Source organism: Cornus florida, unplaced genomic scaffold (assembly GCF_030987335.1).
Source record: "Cornus florida cultivar Cherokee Brave unplaced genomic scaffold, ASM3098733v1 CherokeeBrave_3.0.0_Hap2_Chr04, whole genome shotgun sequence".
Taxonomy (NCBI): domain Eukaryota; kingdom Viridiplantae; phylum Streptophyta; class Magnoliopsida; order Cornales; family Cornaceae; genus Cornus; species Cornus florida.
In genome coordinates this window covers 20,014,432-20,039,059 of record NW_026775574.1, presented here as the reverse complement: position 1 = coordinate 20,039,059, position 24,628 = coordinate 20,014,432, and the positions used below count along the sequence as shown (strand labels likewise).

Here is a 24,628-nt window from a genome sequence, read left to right as displayed (position 1 = left end):
GAGCTTGAGTCTCAAGATCGATGGTTAGGGAGCGTATATGCATTGGGATGCATAGCTGGATATGATGGTAGAGGTATACTCTGTTAGGCTTAGGTACACATGCCCACTTTGAGTGCATTTTGCATGTTGCCTCTATTCAGGTTGAGACCCCTTTTATAGTCCAGTGAGAGTCCCTTAGTGTGGATATATATACGTACGGACTATATAGCTATTGTTGAGTTGTTTATGATGTACATGTGTATCGGGTCTCTGTTTGGATTGTAGTGGTATAGAACTTGTTTGTGGGCATGACCCACTATCATTTTTCAGGTGTTCGACAGTTCCAGGCTTAGAGTTTGTTCGTGCTGAATAGAGACAGTCACTCATTCTTCTGATGACGTATGATCTCTCTTCATGGTTTAGTTTTGGATTTCATTTTTAGTTGTTTACTTTTCAGTTTGGAATTTTGATAGGGGTCCACTAGATGGATTCCCGAGTTGTTTTATTATTGGAGGTTTTGGATTATTAGATTTTTATCATCTAATTTTAAGGATTATATTTTTAGAATTCCTTCAGCCATTATTTATTTATTTATTCATTTTTTATTCCGTGTTCATTTAAATATTAATTATTTGGTATCCCTCAGATCTGTACTCGAACTTGATCATCCGTGGCTCTAGAATCGAGGGGTATCACACAGAGAGAGCCACCCACCACCACAATTAATTCAGATGTCACTGTAAATTTAGAAAAACACCCAAAACTCCAATCATCACAAACAATTTCACAAATATACAGAAGATATTATATTACACACATGGATTGCAACCAATTTCGACCCACCACCACCGTCCACCACCACTCCCAAATGAACCCACCACCAATTTCGATCCACCACCACCGTCCATAACCATTACCAAATGAACCCACAACTACCCCCATCACACCCACAACCAGGGGCGGAGCCAATTAAGGCCTGGGGGGGGGGGGGGGGGGGGGGGGCACGTGCCCCCTCGACCTAGCCTCACCCAATAGAATATATATAGTTAATTTGTAAATTTTTTTAGTATATATGAAAAATCATATATCCTACCCCCCTTAAATTTTTAATTTTAAAATTATCTTAACTTTTTCTTTCTTTTGTTCTTTAAATTCCTTAAATTTCTTTTAAAAAAAGTCAAATTTCTCTTTTTAAATCATACTTTAATTTTTTTTCCTTTAAAATATATCTCAATTTTCTTTTCTTTTTTCTTGTTAAAATTCTTACTTTTGCGTGTTACATCAATGTTAGTTGATTTTTTTTATTATTTTTTTTAAACTGTGCCACCTCTGAATTAAAATCCTGTCTCTGCCCTTACCCACAACCAATTTCGACCCACCACCATTGTCCACAACCACTCCCAAATGAACCCACTACCAATTTTGACCTACCACCATCGTCCACAACCACTCCCAAAATGAACCCACCACCACCCCATCACACCCATAATGCACAAAACGTATCGCCGATGTTCAAGGACGACGTTGTCGGGACGATGGGATGGATTGAACGGCGGCGGCTTCCAGTGATGTGCTCGGTAGGTGTGCAACTTGGGTTGGGAAACCTGAGCCCAGTCCGATTTTTTTTGCGGGCTTGGACAATCTTTTTTAAAAATAGGGTAAGGCTTAGGTTGAAAATTTTTAACCCGAATTGAATTAGGGTTTGGCTTGGGTTGAAGTGCTAGCAACTTGAACTAACCCGAACCTGAATTATAATATTATTTTCATATATATTTTTACTTTAAAATATATTAGATATAATATTCAAACTATGATTACCTTTTTTCTTTTCAACTTTTTTTGTTAAATCTTAACTTATTGTATGTTAACATTTAGGAGACTTAATGTTCTAAGAATTTTTTTGTAATTTATTAGAAATCTACAAAAAGTCTTTGAACTTTTTCTTATTTAAGAGTAATTTAATCTAAAACTAATTCAAGATCATATTAAATTTTTGGTGTGAAGATTAGCCATATGAGTAACCCGAATTAACTTGAAGTTTTAACACGAAAGCTAAGCTTGAGTTGTAAGCCCGAATTTAAAAGGAGAATGATGGGTTGGGCTCGGATTGAGTAGTTAGGGTTGAGGATAAGATTAAGTGTTAAGACCGTATCTTTTTTTTTCCTTTTTTCGATTTTCCGTTATCCATTTTTTTATTATTTTAATATATTTATTATTTATTTATTTGATTTATTCTTTTTTTGAGTTGCCTTAGGGTTCTGTTGCGCCCAAGGTAGGCTTTGGTGCTCTGAAACGATTTCCAGCACCACGTGCATTGTGTTATATTATCTTTTACAGTCCATGTATGATTTAATTTCATTGAAAAACATGATCATTGTAATTTGTTTCGTAGGGGTATGGATGCATAGTTTCTTTGGAAACATTCTTATTTTACGGGGTGCTTTATGTAATTATTTTTCATCTTAGGGACTTAATTGCAAATATTCCTTGGGATATTTAGAGGCGGGACCTCTTTGAAATTTTTAGAAATAGTGACAAGTGTCACCTTTCCTTGGGGGCCACTTGTTATCCTTTGCTTGGTGAGACTTGAAAGCACACTTTGGTGACGAGTGTTAAGTGTTAATTCACCCACTTGTTGGCCTTGGATTGGACCACTTGTTGGCTTGGGATGTTGACAAGTGCAGGCTTGTGATTGAGCCTTGTTTAGATGCTTAGAATGGTGATAAATGGAGAATGAAGATTCACCCACATGTGGATTTTTGGTTGGTACACTTGTTGGCCTAGATTGGTGAAAAGTGTAGGTTTGAGATCAAACCTTGTGAGGAGGCCTAGATGGGTGACAAGTGAAGAAACCAGAAACACTATTTGCCATTTTTGAAATTCGAACCCTTTCTCTTTGGAATTTAACCTTCCACTTTGAAGATCATATTTTCATCTTTTCGTGATCTAGAACACATTTTTTCAGTTTTTTATTTTGATGTTGTTTGGCTCAGATTCTAGAGGATTCTATTCTCTAGTGAGGTATGGGGTTATTGTATGTTTATTTCCTTTGTGTTTTAGTGTTTTTGAGGTTCTCTATATATTGTATACATGCTTATTGAATTGTAGGATTGCATTTAGATGTAAATTCTATATCCTTGACTTAGGGTTTAATGATTCAAAGTATGTGAAGCATATATATCTAGTTGTAAGTAAATTGTTTCATTTACTAGATTACTAAATTCTAGAGATTTTCTAGTTGTTATTATAAATTCTTGTGGAATATTATTAATATTTACCTTATGAGATTATTACTATATTGTTGAGGACTTAGTGATTGTGGCTTACTATGGTGGTGAATTGATTTAGCATGATAGGAGATATCATTGTTTTGTGTAGTTTATCTTGGAAGCTTATTACTAAATTGTAGTATATTTAGTATTTGTGGCTTACATGATGGTAACTTGATTTAGCATGATTTGTGATATCATTGTTTTGTGTAGTTACCTTGGAAGTTTATTACTAGGTTGTTGTATACTTAGTACTTGTGGCCTGTATGATGGTAATTTGATTTAGTTAATATATGGTATCATTGTATGTGTAACGAATCGTACATTGAAAATTCGACGTTTTGTATACCATTATATTTGTAGCAAATCACACATTGGAGATTTGACATTTTAAATGCCATTTTAGATATGAAACCCTAGGATATGGTTTGTGTGGTTTCACCCTACTTGCGCATGGAATGTGGTTTCTTGTATTATTATTTGTGTATGAGTTATGAACTTGTTGATTTTGTGAAAGCTTGTAAGGACGTGTCTATGTGATGGCTAAAGTTTGGCTTTAGTGTGGGAGGTATAGGTTCTTCCCAAATGTGCGCACTAGGAAGTACCTTGTGGGTCATAATTACTGGGAACAACTTGTAAGGTCTTGATTAAAAACCGAGATCACATATCCTAGTTTTTCCCACTACTTGATTTCCCATTCAATTCCAAGTTGTTACTCATTGATTATTTGTAGCTTGTGATATGGTGCTTGAGGTTTCAATTTCGTGTAGTATACTTGTGCTTTGTATACTTGCTCCTTGTGTATATCATTTCAATTGTTTAGCATACTTGTGCATTGTATACTTGTAAATTATGTTTTTCATTTCAATTGCTTAGTGTAGCTTGAGATGATCCTTTAGTTCACCTTACAACATAGAAGTTAGGTGGGATGATCCCTTGTATTTATCTATATTAAACTTGCATGGCACTTGAAACTTTAGGGTATACGCATGCACTTCTTTCTACGAGTAACTTGTTTACTCACCTTAGTTGTTTGGGATATTTTTTAGGTAAGGAGACCTTGTTTTGGGATGCACAACATCCCGAGGTTTGCTTGGTTGTATTGACATCTTTTTATTTAATTTTGTTTACATGCAAGTGTTAGCATGTTTATATTTTACTGTTGAAGTTGTAAGGCATAGCTTGGTTTGACATGTCAATTTCATATTTGGATATGTAAAGTGTGCCTAAGTACACTCTTCAGGACTCTTTTTATATGTATGACTTGAGGCGAATGGCCAAACACTTTTAATTTATGCAATGGATGTTTTTAGTTTCAAGCATGTTTACTTAATTTTTTGCAAAGTTTGCGCATTTCATGTTGCAAATAAGACTTGGCTTGATCATGGTCGTGTAAAAAATCATATTTTAGGGGGGGGGGGGGGGGAGGGGGGAGGTGCTTCACAACTTTTTGTTATAAAAATTCGTCTTTACTTTGAAAAACGGGCGTTTTCCTTGATTTTCTGGTGCAGCCTTCTGGTTTGCGATCGAACGTAGATTTGGAGATTGATTGCCGAATCTAGCGATCCATCGTAGAGCCACTTTTTTATCCACCGTGGGCATTTACGATCCTTCACCAACCCTAGCAATCCTTCGTAGACTTTGGCGATCAATTGCCAAGGTAGCGATCGATCGCACTAGGCACATTCCAGTAGCTAAAATTTGAGTTATTGCTCCAGGCCATCAATCGTGGTTCGGCGATTAATTGCTGAATCCCATGATCAATCGCCAGTGCCCCTGGGAGCACTTTATTTTCTGTTTTTGTTTCAAAACTTCGAGGTTCCATATCTTTGTCATCCGGACTTCGAATCAGGCGGTTCTTGAGTCTAACTTATTAATTTTTCGTTGTCTTTTCACTGGTGTGCACGGTGGCACCCATTTCTATGTAAAAAGGACTATTTTACTCTTAGGGTTCACTTTGTCCAATTTTAAAAACCTAGCTTCCGCGTATTGTCTTCTTTTAGGTTCTGTGGCTTTATAAGAAGTCACTTTGGCGTCTTAGGGATGGCGTACATCTCTAGAGACCTTGTTTCTTTTATTCACTTCCGCATTTTGGATCCGTTACAAGGTTAACTTTCAGGTCAGTTTTGGATTAGTTTCGGGTCACTCGCTAACGCATCGGGTTTGTAAAACTTGGGCCGTCACATTAGGGTTAAGGTTAGGCTTGGGTTTAGCATTCCATATGGTGGGTTGGGCTCAAGTTATACCTCAAACCCGCCCAACCCGCCCGAGTTGCAGCCCTAGTGCTCGGTGACGACGATCAAGGATGTTGGCAGTAGTAGTGATTACTCCACGTCGACAACAACTTAGTAGTGATTGGAAGTTGCAAGTTATCCAGTCAGATACAAAGAGTGTGGGCGTCTGGCATGTTGTCGGAGATGAAGATCCTGCCTTCGCGTTGAAGCCTTACGCTGCGTGAACGCGATTGCGATAAACTTTTCCAACCTCCTCCGATACCAGATCTCGACGACGAAACCTCTACTTTATTTTCTCCTCGTAATGCCAACCTCATCTCTGGACTTGGCCTCTAACGCCTCCATCTCTGCCCAAATATTTATGGTATATGTGTGTAATATGTGTATATATGCGTGTATATATATACGTATATGTATATCAGCGAGGGAATAGAATAAAGAAGAGTTGGTGGTAACAGGTGGTGGCAGCGACATTATAGGTTGGTGGTTAACACAACTGAGCTGATGGAGGATTTCGGTTTTAGTTATGGTGGCGGAGGTATGTGGGAAAGAAAGAAGGGTTAAGACATTTAATGGAGGGTAATTCGGTCATTTTAGGTAATATTACAGAGCATATTAGACATTTCATATTATTTAAGGCTGTGTTTGGATGTCATTTATGAAATGGAGTGTCATTAAATTGTATCAACCAAGTCCGTCTATGTCACAAGAAAATTTGATCATTTCGATTTGTCTCCAAAACCCTTGTTTAGTATTTTCCTTTGGGTTGAGAAGCAACTCATTACTCATATATGGATCTTCCGTGACCCCATTAAATTCCTGATCAATGTCTGTTTGATTGTGCTTGGCCTCTGTTTCTCAATTGGCTTGGCTTCATTGAAAGGACCTGATTTGATATGATGTGTTATGTTGTATGTCATCAACAACCATTAGTATCACAGGATGATAGTTTGATTTCATATATATGTTCTTGTTCATAACGGACCAAAACAATTTATGAAAGCTCGTTTCTTTTATTTATTTATTTGCTAGTAGATCAAATTTTGTAGTCAATCCATGTTTGGCATTAATTTTTAGAAAGTCATTAAACTTGAATTTGAGTTTGCATTTGCACGTAAAAATTTTCAATTATAGAGTATGTCCAATGAATCATACCCAAGAGGAATAATTTATGATACCCCTCGATTCCAGAACACGGGTCGATCAAGTCCGCGTACAAAATTGAGGGAAATATCAAACAATTAAGGTAATAAACAAGCATGTAATACAAAATATAAATAAGAATAAATAATAATGCTAAAAAGAAACTAAATAATAAATCCTCCATTAAATCCAATAAAATAAATCCTCCATAAACCATTTGAATCCTCTGATACTAGTAACCGTCTAGATTACAACTCGGGAATTCATAATGTGGACCCCTAATAATCCCAACTAAAATAAATGAATAAAGAAATCCAATGACTGGACATAAAGAAGAATCCTACGTAGAAGAGTGATGAAGATTGTCTCTGCTTAGAACGAACAATCTCTTAGTCTAGAACTGACGAACACTTGAAAAATAATAGTGGGTCAGACTCACAAACAAGTTCTACTCTACTACATTCCAAATAGAGACCTTATATATATATATATCCTCGTTAATTCAACAATAATTACATAATCTGTATATATATAGATACACACTGCAGGACTATAAGGCGGCCTCAACTTGAATAGTAGGCAGCATGCAAAACACACATATAGTGGGCATGAGTACCATAATCTACCATAGCACACAACTATCAGCTATATCCAGTTATACATCCCCAGGTAATATACGCTCCCTAACCACTACTCTTGAGACTCAAACTCAAATCATAGTACATATCCATATATATAAATCATATGTATAACATAAAAGTAAACTATCCGCCATTTTATTTCAATGACATGTCATCCAAGTGGTTTCGTGGCTTGATATGAATAAATAGGACTTAACTTATTAGTTAATCCATCCATTATATGCTCCCATATCCTGACAATGGTGCATTTAATCCATAAACCAACAATTGATGCAATAGATATAATTATACATCAAATAATCCAGAAATAGCATGGTATAAATCATACAAATATTCCTCGCATGTAATTAAGCAATAATGACAATTTAAATAATATACAGTTAACTTATATTCTAAGTAATTAACCTACATCTCAATTAAATTATACTAATCCTTTTTAGCATGATTAAAATCATTTAAACATCTATTATACCTGTTATAATAATTAACATCATTATAAACATGCAGTCAACAACATATAAGATATTTAAAATCCATCATGTCCAATTCCTTAGCATTTAAAGGCAAAATATGCATTCTGGAAACTTACCTAGCCCAATTAATCATTTAAAATTGATTAGAAATAATTTAAAACACATTTTGGGCATCCAAGACGTAAAACCCCATTCTCAGCCCAACTGAGTCAGCTCCTTCACAGAAGGAGTCGATTCGGTTACCAACCGAGTCGGTTCGTTCTCAAACAAGTTGGCTCATTCCCTTAATCAAGTCAACTCAGTTCCAAATGAGTTGGATTGATTAAAAACTGAGTCGACTCAGTTGGAACTAAGTTGGCTCGTTCCTACTATAGGTCGTCTTCTTCATTTCTAGCGACCTCTGCCTACTCCGTTAAGGGTCCTAATTGTCTATACTAAGTCCCAAACGATCCCTATTAATTATTTTAAGCCTTTAAGCATAAATTAACCAACTTAAAAACAAGTTTCATGCATCAAAGATTAAATCCAAAAAATCATATACATATACATATGAGCACTGTAATTAATCCTTTTAAGCATGCATACATAGTCGATTTTTACTGTTTGATAATCCTGGAATCGTCCTAAGCATGTATTAAGCACGTGATATAAGGGAAATAGATAGAAGAAGAACTTAACCTCTTTCTTCCTTGCTTTTCCGGAGACCCCTTGGGTTACTTTCGAAGCTCTTTGCTGCTCAGTCCTAACCCACGAACAACCCTCCTCCTTCCTTCCTTGGTTCGGCCTTCTCCTTGGCCAAGATCCTCTCTTTCTCCTCTCTATGTTTCTCGCCCCTCTCTGGTCTGCGTGAATGGGGTTTTCAACCCCTTTCACAGACGTAATATGTGTGTGTGTATATATATATATATATATAAACTATATAATCCTAATCCCTTCCCAACTTTAGTTACCTTAAGGAAAAAGAAAAGAAAAGAAAAATAGAAAAATATACATTTATATATATAACTAAGTCTGCTAACTAACATGAATACACACACACACACACACACACACACACATATAAAACATTTGACTATATATACACATATACTGACTATCCCATATTAATTATTACTGTTACTATTATAATATACAATTAATAATAATAATAATAATAATAATAATAACAAAACTATCCTTATATACATACATATATATATATATATATACACACACACACACACACACACACACACACACAACTATCTATTGGTAAATATCCGTACCTTTCAAGACTACTATCCAAGTAGTCTATGTGACCCATTTGGACGGTTGGTCCATTAATACTATCCAAATCCAATTCCTTTTAAAATATAAAATTAAAATAAAATAATTAAATCATTTAATCCTAACAATTACTTACAAACAACTACACATCATCACCTAACATTTAAATAATTAATTTCATACAACAACCAATTAAAAATACACCATTTAAGCACACAATTAAATTAAACAATTATTTCAATTAAACATATAAACAATTAGCCTCATAATCAAATAATCAATTAAAAATGTAATAAAACAATTAAATAAATCCCGAGACTATCATTTTAAAATTCGGGATATTACACAATTTCAGTTAGAAGAACAAATGACAAAAGAAGAAAAGGGTAGAAATGTCCAGTTATAAAAAAATTATTATAAGAAAGATATTTAGGTCTTAATGCCATTTAAATTTTAAATTTGATGACTATTCATCTTTTCTAAACTTTATGATCACTTTAGAAGAATTTTCTTTATGGTTGATCACTAAAACATATATTTTCTAAAATTTATGATCACTTTAGAAGAATTTTCTCTGTGGCTGATCGCTAAAATATAATTTTTTTCTTTTATTTATTTATTCATTTATGATGATGACGACGTAGAAAGGGAATTTCTTTACCCATTTATTATCCCTCATTCTCCTTCTCCCTTTTCTCTTTCTCATTTTGCATCAAATTTATGTTGGAAACTAGTTCAAAAAACTAGTGTTTCATGTGAATGGAATTTGTCTACAAAGTAAGTTGAAAAAGACAGCCACATTAAACAAACAACGTGAATATGATTTTGGGTGTTCATTTATGTCACGGGTAAAGTGCAAAAAACCCCCCTTGAACTATGTTTGAATTTGCAAATAACCCATTTGAACTATATTTTGTGCATAAAACCCCATAAATTATCTCATTTTGTTGCAACATACCCCAAGGACTGTACTATATTTTATTAAATGACCATAATGCCCCTTCTTATTGAATTACATTTAATATATTTTTCTTATCTAAATAAATTATGAAAAAATTTATACTAATTTGATGAGATATTTTCCATTAAATTTGCATAAATTTACCATTAATTTATTTAATTAATTATTTAAATAAAAAAATCTAGTAATTTTTTTTTAAAAAATTAATTAATTTTTTAATTTTTAATGAATATATTACATGAAAAGAAGGTATTTTTTTTAAAAGGTATTTTATTAATTTTTCATCAATATATTGTATGAAGAAAATGATATTTTTTTTATGATAAAAATGTTTAAATTGGTTATAATACGTTTTATTATAAATAATAAAGTTTTAATAATAAGTTAATCAATTTAGAAAATTGTAGTTACAAATCTATTTATCTATTTTTTGTGGGTTAATTACAACGACACCCCCTAAGGTTTGCCATATTGATAGCCATATACAATTTAGCCTTTTTTTGGACAAAGACACCCCCCAAGTTTGCAAACTTGAACAATGACACCCCAAATATGATGAAAGTACATGTTTACCCTTTGACCACCTAAAATGACCAAATTACCCTCATCTAAAAAATCCTTTCTTCTTCCAATTTTTTGATCTTCTATCAACCTTTCTTCCCACTATCTAGTAAGTCGCCACAGGTTCACAACCGAGTCCATCATTGTCCTACCGTCACCCTCATCCGAGCCATCCACAGCCTCAGTCTTTCCTCCACCGTCTGCTCACTGCCATCGCCACCGCCAGGCTGTTTACTTCTGCTGCCTAGCCGAACCAGCATCATCGTTCACCGCAAGCCCGTCCTCACCATCGTCTAAGCTGTCCATCTGAGCCGCCGAAAGCTCGCTGTCGAGTCTCTACGGCCGAGCCCAACCTCATCACAACCAAGCTTTCTGTTCTAAGCTCGCCGATCCATCACTGCCATCACCACACAGCTCTCCACTGTCCAAGTTTAACCTCGCCACCGCATCCTCGCTCAACCACCACCGAGTCCAACTCGGACGAGTCAGCGCTCGTTATCATCGCTGTTAGTCAGTCGCGCCCGTCACCGCCATTCTGAAGTCAACCGAGCCAACTGCTGCCGATTCCATCCAGCCAAGCTATCCACTGGCGTTCAGTGCTATTAGCCCGTTGCCCACAGTCGTCTTCATCACGGCTAAGCCCTCACCGGCCAAGCCCTCACTAGCCGTAGCGAGTCTTCCACGGTTGAGCCATCCACAATCAAGCTCTCCACCTGCTGAGCACTCCTTCTCACTCGCTGGCCGCCGTCCTAAAAGTGCTCTCTGAACCGTGCTGGATAGTCACCCATCACACGAATCATGGCGAGTCTTCCACGGTCGAGCCAAACGCCGTCCTAAAAGTGCTCTCCGAACCGTGTTGCGGCATGGAATTAGCAGGCAAGAAATGAGATTGGGGGTTTGAGATGGGGGTTGGGGGTTTGAAAGATATTGTGTGTGAGATAGAGAGAAAATTGGGTTTGATTTAAGGATTGGGGGTTTGAGGGTGTGGAAGAAGAGGAGTTCGATGGAGCAGTTTTGAGAGAGAGGTGAGATGAGATGAGCTGTTGAAAGAGAAAGATGAGATGAGAGGGTAGTTTTGTCATTTTAGGTGAGGATTAAAATATATTTCAGGGCATATTAGACATTTCATGTCACTTAAGGCTTTGTTTGGCTCTGTTTTTTTATTTATTATTTTTTATTTTTAAAATGAGGTGTCATTATTCAAGTTTGCAAATTTGGGGGGTGTCTTTGTTCAAAAAACGACTAAGTTATGTATGGCTGTCAATATGGCAAACCTCAGGGGGTGTCGTTGTAATTAACCCATTTTTTTTTTTTTTTAATGATAAATTGATACTAAGAATAAAATTAAGGTACATAGTATAATTATTATTTATAAGAGAAAAGATAATAAAAATAATTTAATAAGAAATGAAAATTTTAATGAGAAAGGGTAAAATAGTCTTTTGTGATTGATTTGTCCTTAATTGCAACAAATCAATAGTTCAGGTGGGCGATTTTTAGTTCAAGGAGGTTATTTGCAAAAGAGAAATAGTTTAGGGGGGTTTTTTGCACTTCACCCTTTATTTCACAGGTTTTTGGCACTTCACCCTTTATTTCACATTAGATTACAACGTGAATTTCAACTGTTACAACGTGAATATCTTAGTGTGAAGGGTGGTATGTTGTTGCATGCAAAACTCTGGATATCATTTATCGATGGACAAAGAATGTTTGTCGATGTACAGAGAAAACCTAGTGGTGTGGCAGTTGTAGGCTGAATAGACGTCTTGTAGACTGAACTGGAAAGATGCGATGGATGGAATATGTCTGTAAGTAAGCCAGAAGAGTTATAAATGATCAAAGACACCTAATAACCAACCATTGCAACCCATTGGAAGTGGTTGATAACCCACCTGTGGCTGCTATTTCAATTAATTCAATTCATTTTCTTCTCTCTCCCTCTCTAGACTTGAACCCAACCCAAGTGGATTCAAGCCATAAGTCAAGTAGTCCGAGCCACTTAAACAATAATCTACTTTCACCAAGCCATATTAAAATTGGTCCTAACTATTTGGTTCAGGTTGCACCAATTTCATCATATATATAGTATAAATGTATTATTGAGTCAGAGAGAGTATTATGCAGAGGAAGTTCGCTGCATCCACGAGTTTGTAGTACTATTACTGGTGGATATAGACCGTTATATCATGGGAGACAAGCGCCATAGAGTTCGTCAGCACCATGCGGGGCGTAAATTGTTTTAAGGACATAGTATCCAATACTACACTCGGTCCAGGTTCTTTATTTTTATTTTATTGCATTATTTGCATATTTAATTAAATATTGAGTTTTATATTTAATTAATTATCTCATGGCATATTAGTATGAGATTAGTTATATCATAAATGTTATTTGAAGCATATATTTTTCAACAATTTATATTATAACAATGTCTCAATTTGGTGTAGGCAATTAGCCCAATATCATAACCTCTTTATATTCAAAGAAAATTAGAGAATTCGATCTCGAAGCAAAATATGTATATTAGGTGAAAGTTTACAATACTTTAGGAGTACAGTATCCTCGGGGTTTCCAATTTTTAAATATGATAATGAGACTCACTTAATGAATGATTCAATAATTGAGAGGATTTGAATGCGATACCTGGAGTATTATAAACTCTCTCTTATATAAGAGCAAAAAGTGCAAGCACTCTATATCCAAACTTATATGTTATGGTTGATGAACCAAAACTTTCAAATGAAAGATATCTAACTTTACAAAAAATCAAGAATTAAATAATTAAAATAATAATAATGAATGTTATTGACTATACATTATTCTAAGCTAGGACATCCAATAATATTCCATGTACGTTAGTATATAAATTACTTGGACCTATTTGACAAGAAAAAAGGTACGCATATAGAAGTATTTATGTAATTTACAAATAATTGTATATACATGAATTTTGCAAATCATCATAAAACCAGAAGTAGTTGGGTGTTGTTCGAGTATTTGTGTGGGGTGTTGTTCAAGTGATAAAGAGATCAGGATTGAAGTGCCTACACCGATTCTAAGTTTTATTTCCTACTCTCCCAACCAACTGCTATTCTACTAACCATTGCCAATTTTATTTTATTTTATTTAAAAAAAAAAAAAAAATTGTTAAATGCGCCCCGGGTCCTGTGCTCCGTATGTGATACAGATCCAAGTAGTTTGTATGGGGCTCTTCCATTATGGTACCAATGGTATGATCGCCAGACGGGTTAAAGGTCGGCTCGGCTTCTCCGAACCATCTTGGACTTGCCACTGCTTTGCAAAGTGAATTCTCTAACACTCTTCTTCGCCTCTGATCTTCGATCTGGTAAGTCTCCATTTCCACTCTCTCGCTTTCCATTTATATGTACATAATTATGTATATATATGCATATATTTGTGTGCATACATACAAATGAACAAATTAGAGGTTACCACTCGAACCCTAGACCAGATCAGTGGATCTCCCTGTTATATATGCATATACATATCTGTATTTATCAATTAAGCACAAACAAATGTATAGCACATTTACGCATATATACAGATCCAAATTGTAGATTTTAGTAATCTTCCTGAAAATTGCAGAGCTAATTTCGTTGGGACGATGAATTTTCTGCTGCGGTCTTCTCAGACTGCTGCTGCAGAGCAGCCGTCTGTTCAAGAATCTCAAGCAGATATAAATCATGTGCCAAAACCCATGTCCACTTTGGAGGTTCTCATAGCACAAGATCCATTCCCACCGATGTCCAGAGCTGGAGACCATGGCGGAGAGACTGACGGAATTGGAGGCCAGAACGGCGGAGCTGTCGGCCGGGGCCGGAGTGCAAAGAGTGATCCTCCCATTGTTGAGAATCACATGGATGTTGCTGAAGATGAAGGATTTATTACTATTCCATACAGTATTGTCTCCCTATGTTCCCTGACTTAATTTGCATTTGTTTTGTCTAGTAACTTTTTGTTCAGCCTTGTATATGCATATGCACCTATATATGTAAGTGGTATTGTCCTAATTACCTCATTTGTGACTATCAAGTAATATCTGATAATGGGTAATAGTCTTCCTAGGATACCCATGTGAGGCTTAAACAAAGGTAAAACTTAATGCCAAAGATAAAAAATGGTTTACATTAGCTAATACCTGCTCCACCCACCTACTTATCTAAAGATCAGAGTTTTCTTTGTCTACTAAATTTTCCATATAGGGACCTGATGATAACTACACAAGATTTGGGAGTTGATATTGAAATAAGGGGCAACCCTCTAGTCTACTTGCTCTAGAAGTTCCTTCTTTTTTTTTTTTTTTTTTTTTTTCCTTTTTTCCCACAGCTTGGCATGCATTTATAGCTTAAAGCATTTGTAATAGTCAATTTTTGTTGTACCTTCTTGTAATGGTAAATGATTAACTCCTAACATAGATTACACTTAAACTTGCTGGCTAGATTGTATATGATTATGAGTTTAGAGGTCCTATTTGGCCTTGTGTAGCTTTTGAGGGATGCGTTCCTCTTTTGAATGCTTTCTGATACAATTTTACTTATAATAAAAAAAGAAGAATTTATATGATTATGAGGAAAACTTAAGCTAGAGAGTACTTGTCTTGCTATTGCTCACACATAATGATCTGGTCAAAACCCACGTGACTTCCGCTTGTGTTTATTCTATATAACTATAGAGTTATGTAAGCAAATGGTGCTTAGATATGGAGACTAGACACTTGTGAGATATTAATTGCGCTACTCTCTACATTGATGTTGAATAGTTTTGAATTGGATTGTTAGGTTTGGAAATTCTTGTTAAACTAGCATGTAAATAATCTTGTTCGTTATTGTCATATTATTTATTACTTCCTTTTTTTTTTTCTTTTTAAAAAAAAACTAAATTTTGCATATAGATTTTTGAGACTAAATGAGTGGTGGTTTGTCTTTCTGTTGCAAGCCTTGATTAATTTGGATGAGGTACAATCTTGTTCTTTATTGTCATATTTTTCATTACTTCCTTTCTTGTTACCTTTTGTTTTTTTCAACTTAGTTTTGCTTATAGATTTTTGAGACTAAATGAGTGGTGGCTTGAATTTCTGTTGCAAGCCTTGATTAATTTGGATGAGGTATCATGAAACACTGACACAATTGTCGTGATATTTAATAACCGACATATCAGCTTCTTTCTCATACATTGTTTTTAATGATAAATTGGACTGATTTAAAAGGTGATTGCAATAATTAGCAAGTGAAAATCATACTTTGAATTTATATTGGCCTTTATCTTCTGTGTGTGTATGTGTGTGTTTTTTTGGGCAGTTGGCTTGATTATTTTCCCATACTTCCCTAGTGGAAGTTTTGTGTTCTTCATTTTCAAGGAATTACATTGTTTCCTCTATTGACATATGGGTGAAGGTCTCTTTTATAAAAAAAGAGAGCCATTTGCACTGATTCTTACTAAAAAATGCTTAAGTATCCTTTGTATTACTTTATAGATTTAAGAATTTAGATATTCTTCATTCTAACCATAAAAACATTGACGGGACAATATTATTACTATTTAGATATAGATAGATTTATAGACAAAAAATTCATTAGTGGATTGAATAAATGTAGTTCATCTTGTTTGAGAAGATTAGATGAGATGCCCAAGTTTTATTGATTATTCAATGACTGTTTTCACGACTGTTTTTATCTTAGCTCTTCAAACTCTGGTTGATTTTATGGTTTGGTATAAAAATTAGATCTTTGACGTTTTCACATCAAAATGAATAATACATTTCAGAAATAATTTCACAAATTTCTTCCTTAATTTGATAGTTTAATGTGATAAATGAGAATTTTCTTATATACTTATATCTAATGTTTGATATGCTTTTCTAGAGGAACTTCCTGATAATTGGAGTGAGGCGCCGGATATACTTTCTTTTCACTCGCTGAACCGTTTCTTTGTTTTTCCTGGTAGCCATTCTTTCTTGTATCGTTGCCTTTTATTTTTATTTTTATTTTTTATATTTATTTTATTTATTTTTTTTTATTTTCAATTTGTTATGGCTAGATGGTGTCCTGTTCCGTTTACTTGTTTTTATGTGAAATCTGATTGCTTTCATTACTGCAGGTGAACAAGTTCATATTCTGGCATGCCTGTCAGCATGTAAACAGGAGACAGAAATTATAACGCCATTTAAAGTTGCTGCAGCGATGAGTAAAAATGGAATTGGAACAAGCACAAAGAAACAAAATGGAAGTGTTGAAAATGAAACCAATTCAGCTTCTGAAAGTGTGGACGTGAGTGCTGATGGTCAAGAGATGGATCAGAATAGTGAAACCAATTCAGTTTCAAAAGATAAGATTGATCCACAAAAAGATATTTCTGATGGGGAATCTCTTCTTAGAATGGAAGATCACAAAAGACGGACTGAAACATTGTTACGAAGATTTAGAAATTCCCACTTTTTTGTTCGGTTGGCAGAGTTAGATGAGCCACTGTGGTCTAAAAGAAGTGATTTGGAAGCATCTCCAGAATCTTTTGAGATGGTTAGTGAAAAGCTCAATGCAGATAGTGCAGGAACCAGAAAGACTGCAAAAACCAGGACCCATCTTAATATGGTTATTGATCGTGGAAATTTTGATGCTAGTGTCTCTGGGGGACTAGCAAGAAATGCTGTTAAGTGTAGCTCCCTCTCGAATGGAGATATAGTGGTATGTTTCGAAGAACTTTTAGGATATTATTGAATTATCTTTGTTCTTTCGTCCACGTAAAGATTAGAAAGGTGCAGACATAGAGTTAGTATTAGCAATGCATGTTCTTTATTTTGGAGTTATTCTGAGATTTGAATAAGATCATGCTTTCTGTTCTATATGCGCTACTTGCTTATTTTGGTATTTAAGGGATGTTTCTTATTTTAACTTGTATTTTCAGTCTGATTTTCTGGACTGGGGAGTGGGGAACATTTCATAATTAAAAAAGAAGTAGATGATGACTCATTAGTTCCACTGAGGTTATTCTACTATCGGTATATATTCATTTTAAACAACTTGCCCTGAGTGCTCATAGGTCCATGCGATTGTTGTTCTGATCTGTTCACTGTTACCTGACTCAGAACTTTGGTTGAACCCCTGTTGCGATGTATTGACATCTGATTGATAGTATTAAACTGCAGAGACAGAAGTCAGTGAACTGCTCCCAAGGAGCTGTAGCCCCTAAATATCCTAGGGGAGTGCCATTTGGTGGAAGTGAAAGCAATGAAGGAAACTGCTCAAAGTATTGCTGTAGTATATACTTAGAAAAAAAGCATTTCTGTAGTATACAAAAGGCTAATTAGATAAATGAGAACCATGAAATTTTCCCTTTTGACTTATCAGAAAGAAAATTTACCCTTTTGATTTAAGTTTCATCTGAGATTTATTCTTCTAGAGATAAATTTGTTACATATGCTGATTTGGCATGATATGTAGAATCTTTTTCTCCTGGAAATCTGTGATTCTATTTACTTTTTACACACTTCTTGTCTCAGGTAAAAGGGAAATAATTTTGTTAATACTTTGAGGAGTTGGGCAGGAAGCATTGTGGTTTTGAATTTCTAGATATTTATTATTGTAAGAAAAGAGGACATCGTTTGGTGACGAACCTGGCTTGTGTAGCAAGAAAGGAGTTGTTTGCATCTGGGGATAGTCGTTTCTTCTAAATAGGCTAGTTACATCTGTACCACTACCATCCACCTCTTTCAGTGATGGGATGAATTCCTTCCCTCTTCAAGCAAGCCATGAATTAAAAGAAACCAAGAACACAAAACGACAATCACAACCAAGCAACACATAATCCAGAGACTAAATTTACATGGAAACAGCTTCCAAAGAAGGGAAAATATTACGGTCACGATGTAGTATTTTACATTATGATGTGACTAATCAATTAGTCGTGAATGTTTATATTTTTTGCAGTCAATACTGGGCAAACCAGTTGTTTGGGCAAGTGCTAATTCTCATGCCACTTTATTGTTTGGAAGGATGCAGGTGCTTTTACAGGTAAGTATTGGTGTTGACATTGTGAAAGATCCCATTTTGGAAATTCTTCAGTTTGAGAAATATCAGGATAGAAATTTGACTTCTGAGAACCAGGACAACTTAGTTAAAACAAATCAGGACCCTTGTGGAGAACTGTTGAAATGGTTGCTTCCTTTGGATAATTCTATTCCACCTCCACCTCGATCATTATCTCCTCCTCCTCCATTAAGTTCAAGTTCAAGTATCCGTAGTACATCCATAAAGCCTAATTTTGCTGCCTCATCTGGATCTCAGCTCTTTTCTTTTGGCAACTTTAGAAGTTATTCCATGTCCTCACTTCCTCAAAATACTGCACAACCTCCACCTGCTACAATCCCCACCTCTAAATCAAGCTTCGACTTAGATGATTGGGATCAATTCTCATCTCAGAAAATAGTGAAGAGTCAAAGAACCGAGGAAGAAGGACTTTTGTCGTTCAGAGGTGTATCACTGGAGCCAGAAAGGTTTTCTGTATGTTGTGGATTGGAAGGCATGTATGTACCAGGAAGAAGGTGGAGAAGGAAACTAGAAATTGTTCAACCAGTAGAAATCAATTCTTTTGCTGCGGACTGCAATACAGATGACCTTCTTTGTGTTCAGATAAAGGTGTGGAATATCAATTTTAAGAGTCAAGCTATGTTATTATTATTATTTGTTTTACCATAATGAAAATATTGTGCAATATTTTTATTTTTTTATATTTTTCATATTTCATTATGTAGTGGCAATGCACTGAAGTTATGGCTTTTTATTATGCCATAAGTAGTAAAATCGTGATAAAATTATTTTGCAGAATGTCTCTCCTGCACATACACCAGACATTGTGGTGTATTTAGATGCCATAACAATTATTTTTGAGGAGGCTTCTAAAGGTGGACCACCTCTGTCATTACCAATTGCATGTATTGAAGCTGGGAACGATTACAGCTTGCCTAATTTAGCCCTCAGGTTGCTGTCCACTCAAGGTGTCTTAATTTATTCCATTTGATTGCTTGACAACTATCTTTACTCTTGCGATCTCAATGTGGTTATTAATATGCATCGTCATGTATAGGCTTGTAAACAACATTGTTATGATTGAACTTTTACATTTTTTGTGTAGGCAATTTAAAATAGTTGACAGTTTGGTAGAGTCGAGTTCAGTGTTGATCATGATCAGATTCATACATATATAAAAGGGGGAAACTTGTCATTGGGTGCATTTGAATTAAGATATAAACATTATGATTAATATAATAAAACTACTTGTATTCCTGAGTGTTGTTTTTTTCACTGAACTTCTACAGTAACAGTGTATTGTTTTGTGCATATCAATTACAGATTTATGTAATCACTTCTGAACCCCCAGTTGACAGATATTATTTACTACTGGCAATAGTTGAGTTGAGGTAACAGAAGCACATATCAGGTCAAACTGAACCCACCATATTAATGAAATTGGTTATGAAATTCAAATTCGGATGCGTTCCTTAGAAAAAAACATTTGAACCAGAACTCAACCTTTCTAAACTGTCCATTACCATCATCATTATTAGTTTTATTTTTAAATTCTAATTGAAAATAAAATATTTTATTTAAACAATCAATCTTGTTAATTGCTAAGTCTTTATAACTTTTCAGAATAATGTAGTAGTGACTTAATTATAAAATGAATAACCATGGAGGAAATACTACTGTATAAATATGATTTATATATTGCAAGTAGTGTGGCATCATGAGCTGTTGGGTATAGACGAATCAACTTAAACTAAACATGGAAATAGTTCAACAACATTGATGCTAACCCTTAAAATTGTTTTTGTTTCGATAGGTTTATATTAAAAATTGCTATTGAGGCTATATGGCCGTGTGGGGCAATGTTCCTATGTTTACTTTTATCATATTTCTCATCAATTGCACTAAGAAAAATTTGGGATTTGAAGAAGGGTTGGGGGCCAAGTTTCACAGCAACTTTTTTGTTTGAGCCTCTTGAGGAGAACCTTATTTGCTCCCTCTTGGGTTTGACATGGAAGCCATGGCCAATCTTTTCTATTTCCATAATCTGTCATTTCGAATGCCTCATCATATGCTTATGAAAAAAAAATGACTCATCATATGGAGTAGGATGTCTTCAATGAAAACCATATTGGTGTCAATTGGTTTGTAAATTATAGGTTTCAAATTCTGCACTGAGTTATATGGTCATATATGGATGTATGTTTCTTTTGCATCTTTCAGAATGAATGCTTTTGATGCACTTTCAAGATTATCTATGTATGTCCCTTGAATTTTTGATAACATGAATGCCTCTCTGGAACCATTTTGAACAAGTTGGGAACTAATATTAGAGGCATAATAAGGATATCATTTTCCATGTCTTGGTCCCAACTTTATTTTGTTTATTTTCTCTAAAGTGGGTGAATTTGTTTTCATATGGATCTTGTGATCATTCAATGCATAAGCATATATCTTAGTTCATATATACTCTGAAAGAACCAGAAAAGGTAATTCAGTAGCTGGAAGCGTTGCTTTGTAAATGTAAAGTGACTTGTGTATTTTGGACCAGCAGCTGCTACTTGCTTTGAATAGCTTATTTTGAATTTGCGTGTGATAGGAGAGGCGAAGAACACTCTTTTATTCTCAAGCCAGCAACTTCGATGTGGAAGAATCCCAAGGGTCATGGGGAAAGTTCTCGGCCATCACATTTCAAGGCTGGAAGTGCAGCTGCAAATTCTCATCTTGCCACCAACATTGTTGACGGAAGGCGGAGTGCTTCAACTGCTGATCAGTATGCAGTTCTAGTATCATGTCGGTGCAACTATACTGGTATTTATATTGCTTTTAAGTCACCACATTATTAGGAATACCTCTGGTAGTTGATTGATCTGATTCTCTTTATATTTCATTATCTTGTTATTGAATGTAGAATCAAGATTGTTTTTCAAGAAGCCAACAAGCTGGCGCCCACGTATATCAAGGGATCTTATGATCTCTGTTGCATCTGAAATGTCAAGACAAACTCTTGGATCCAACATTGGAGTCCCTCAGTTACCTGTTCAGGTTTCATATGAATTTGAGTAACAGTTTTTTTTTGGTCTTTCATTATACAAAAAAGGCTTTCCTTAATTGGTTAAAATTCTCAGGTGTTAACTCTTCAGGCTTCGAATTTGACTGCTGAAGATCTAACATTAACAGTTCTTGCTCCAGCCTCTTTTACTTCACCTCCTTCAGTATTATCCTTGAATTCTTCACCCTCATCACCTATGAGCCCATTTGTTGGTTCTTCTGAGCTTACAGGGAGAGTGGTTGGAGAGAGACGAGGTACTGCAATGCAGAGGCACAGCCCACTGCCTCTTGTATCAGGGAATGGGCGACATAATGGGGATCATGAACTTCAATCTGTTTCTTTTAATGAGCAAGACATTCCCACCTCTGATGTCCTTCCATGTACTGATTTGGGTTGTACACATCTATGGTTGCAGAGTAGAGTTCCATTGGGGTAATATATAACTTACTTCTTCTTCTTCTTCCTCGTCAAATGTCACATATGATTATAACTTTTTATTGTTGCATCAGATGTGTTCCTTCTCATTCCACGGCTACCATCAAGCTTGAGCTTCTCCCATTGACTGATGGAATTATTACACTTGATTCTTTGCAGATTGATGTTAAGGAGAAAGGTATTCATTTGCTTATTGCTCTTAATTAATTTCTTGTTGTAATTGTGGTTCTATATTTTTAAAGATGAGTGAGCTTTAATACTTTACTCCATGCCTTTTTGATTTAGAATGTGATACTGAACTTTCACAGTAGTCACTTTGGATGTGTTAATTTTTGGTTCTCTCTTTGTGTGTGTGTGTGGGGGGGGGGGGGGGGGGGGGTATCCTGGTAAGTTTTGTTCTCCGTACGTATGAAGCTTCAGGTAAAAGTTAAACAGTAAAACTGGGATTTGTTTTTGATACTCCCTTTCGTTATTTATGTAACATTAAATACCCATGTGGTAGGGTCTTGAGCAGCAAGTTATTTTGTGAGAGAGAACCTTAACGATTGCATACAACTTTCGGTTAGTGATTTGAAAGACTTGAACCAGTTAATGAGAAGACTGAAACTTGAGCCTTGACTAATATCTAAATTGCAAATTTTAGCTCATCATCACATTATGTAATATATGTTTCCATGTTATAATTTGTAGACTAATTTTTGTGCGCGTAAAATCATGATAGAGTTGAGTATTCTACTTGTGATTTTATATACGTATTTATATATGTAATCCCTGGGTGAGACTTTGTTCAGATATTTAAACTCTATTGCTGATTATTTTTTCACAGTTGTGTATAATGAAGACATGGGCATGCATACTCAGATTTATCATGTGCAGAATTGTTTGATTTACAGTGGCTATGATGTTTTTCTTTGATAAAGATTCAAAAAAGAGTAGTAAAATTATTAACAGCTGACACGTAATTGAAAAGTGTGATTTATCATTAAGAAATATTTTATGGTACGACAGGTCTTTCCTATGTCCCCGAGCACTCACTGAAGATAAATGCAACTTCCAGCATTGCCACTGGGATTATGTAGGATGACTATTTCAACTTCGATTCTTTCATCTTTGCTCTTCACGCATGGAAATGTATCAAATTGCTCCCGATCCAGTAGTCTGTGGTGTACACGGCTAGCTGCCGTTCGGAAATGTGTGGGGGAGGTATACATCAATCTTTCTCTTGAGCAGAGTGGAAACATCTCATCATTTGTTTCATGATATAACAACCTTGTAAACTTAGTTGTGCAAACCATGATTTGAGGACAACATTTGTTATATACCCCCCTGTAATTGGGAAGAATCAAACTTTGTACCTCTTTGTAGGTGACTCGAATTGTGTCAAATGTCATGCTCCATTTTTAAATGAGTTAAAAGCAGATGTGTAATGTTGTTTGATCTTTTTGGGATGGTTAAGCACCACCTTAGATGTCCAACAAATGACTTCATTGTTTAGACCTTCCTAATTCTTGCTTTGGAATTGGTCTAGAAGATAATTACTTTTAATTCAATATAATCGTCAAAGTGACCTCTCCTGTGTATTCATAAGCGATGATTATGTAATTTCAACACTGGTCAAATATCTCTTAAATTGACTCACTTTATTTACTTATTTTATAATATCCTGGCACGGAGGGCTGGGCTCTACCGAGTCATTGAGTGACGTCCATTATTTTTCTATTTAATATAAAGAAAAAGCAAGTATTATGTGTGTGACTTAAATTTCACCTGTGCCATGTGCCATAGGACTAGTGTGGGTGGAGAGTTCTTTAATTAGAAGACCTTTTTTAAAAATAAAAAAAAATTAGGAAAAACCAAGCGGTTGGTAAAAAAATCTATGATGAACAGATAAAGTATAAAAAGAACATTAATTAATTAATTAATTTTTAATTTTAATTTTAATTATTTATTTATTTATTTTTTTAACTACAAATGCAAAGTTTGATAAACATCTAAAATGTATTGATGAATACTAAATTTTATATACATTCATATTCAATATTTTTTTTAATTTTTATTTTTTTCATATACACTTCTTTATCCTTCCAATTGTTTTTTTTTTGTATGAACAACTTTAAATGTTACAGACTTCATATTGATTTTTTTTTGTATGAACAACTTTAAATGTTACAGACTTCATATTGATTACAGTATAAGTATGTGTACATGCGTACCTGAAAAGGAAATTTTAGGGCTTATCGTTCTTTGAACTATAAATGATTGTATATTTGAATGTTTTTTATTTTATTTTATTGGGCACTGTAGCAGAAATTGGATTGCCTTCTTTGATTCAATGGTGTTAAGTGGCCTGAGATCATGGTGGAACTGAGAGGTTGAGTACACATTCTGGGTTTTAATTTAGGGCATGAAGACTTCCCAAGTCTAAACGAAGACGTTTTTTTGAATGATTTTTTTCTTTCTTTTATTTTTTAATTCAATTATAAAAGGATATTTTAGTTTTCTAAGAACGAATCTAACATCATTAAAGATCACACATAAAGCTTCATAACCGGTTGGCAATCACCTAACCGGTTGG

General features: G+C 35.0%; 1 protein-coding gene across 2 annotated transcripts; it reads left to right on the top strand.

Annotated features, from left to right (window-relative positions):
• Window positions 1–13,596: 13,596 nt before the first annotated feature.
• Window positions 13,597–23,492, top strand: LOC132302927 (uncharacterized). 2 transcript variants are annotated; one of them, XM_059799932.1, is made up of 11 exons: window positions 13,599–13,873; window positions 14,134–14,447; window positions 16,410–16,487; window positions 16,645–17,228; window positions 18,543–19,178; window positions 19,366–19,520; window positions 21,166–21,377; window positions 21,478–21,611; window positions 21,695–22,050; window positions 22,128–22,231; window positions 23,062–23,492. In XM_059799932.1, the coding sequence occupies exons 2-11, from the start codon at window positions 14,153–14,155 to the stop codon at window positions 23,130–23,132; spliced, it is 2,625 nt and encodes an 874-aa protein (XP_059655915.1). In that variant the 5' UTR covers window positions 13,599–13,873; window positions 14,134–14,152; the 3' UTR covers window positions 23,133–23,492. The 2 variants fall into 2 exon arrangements, with proteins under 2 accessions (XP_059655917.1, XP_059655915.1); XM_059799934.1 differs by lacking the exon at window positions 16,410–16,487 and having other exon boundaries at window positions 13,597–13,873.
• Window positions 23,493–24,628: the final 1,136 nt, after the last annotated feature.

Coding starts and splice junctions, on each gene's coding strand:
- LOC132302927 (XM_059799932.1), top strand. CDS start 14,153: ATGAATTTTCTGCTGCGGTCTTCTCAGACTGCTGCTGCAGAGCAGCCG. Junction 22,051..22,127: donor CAGAGTAGAGTTCCATTGGG/GTAATATATAAC, acceptor TTGTTGCATCAG/ATGTGTTCCTTCTCATTCCA. Junction 22,232..23,061: donor GATTGATGTTAAGGAGAAAG/GTATTCATTTGC, acceptor ATGGTACGACAG/GTCTTTCCTATGTCCCCGAG.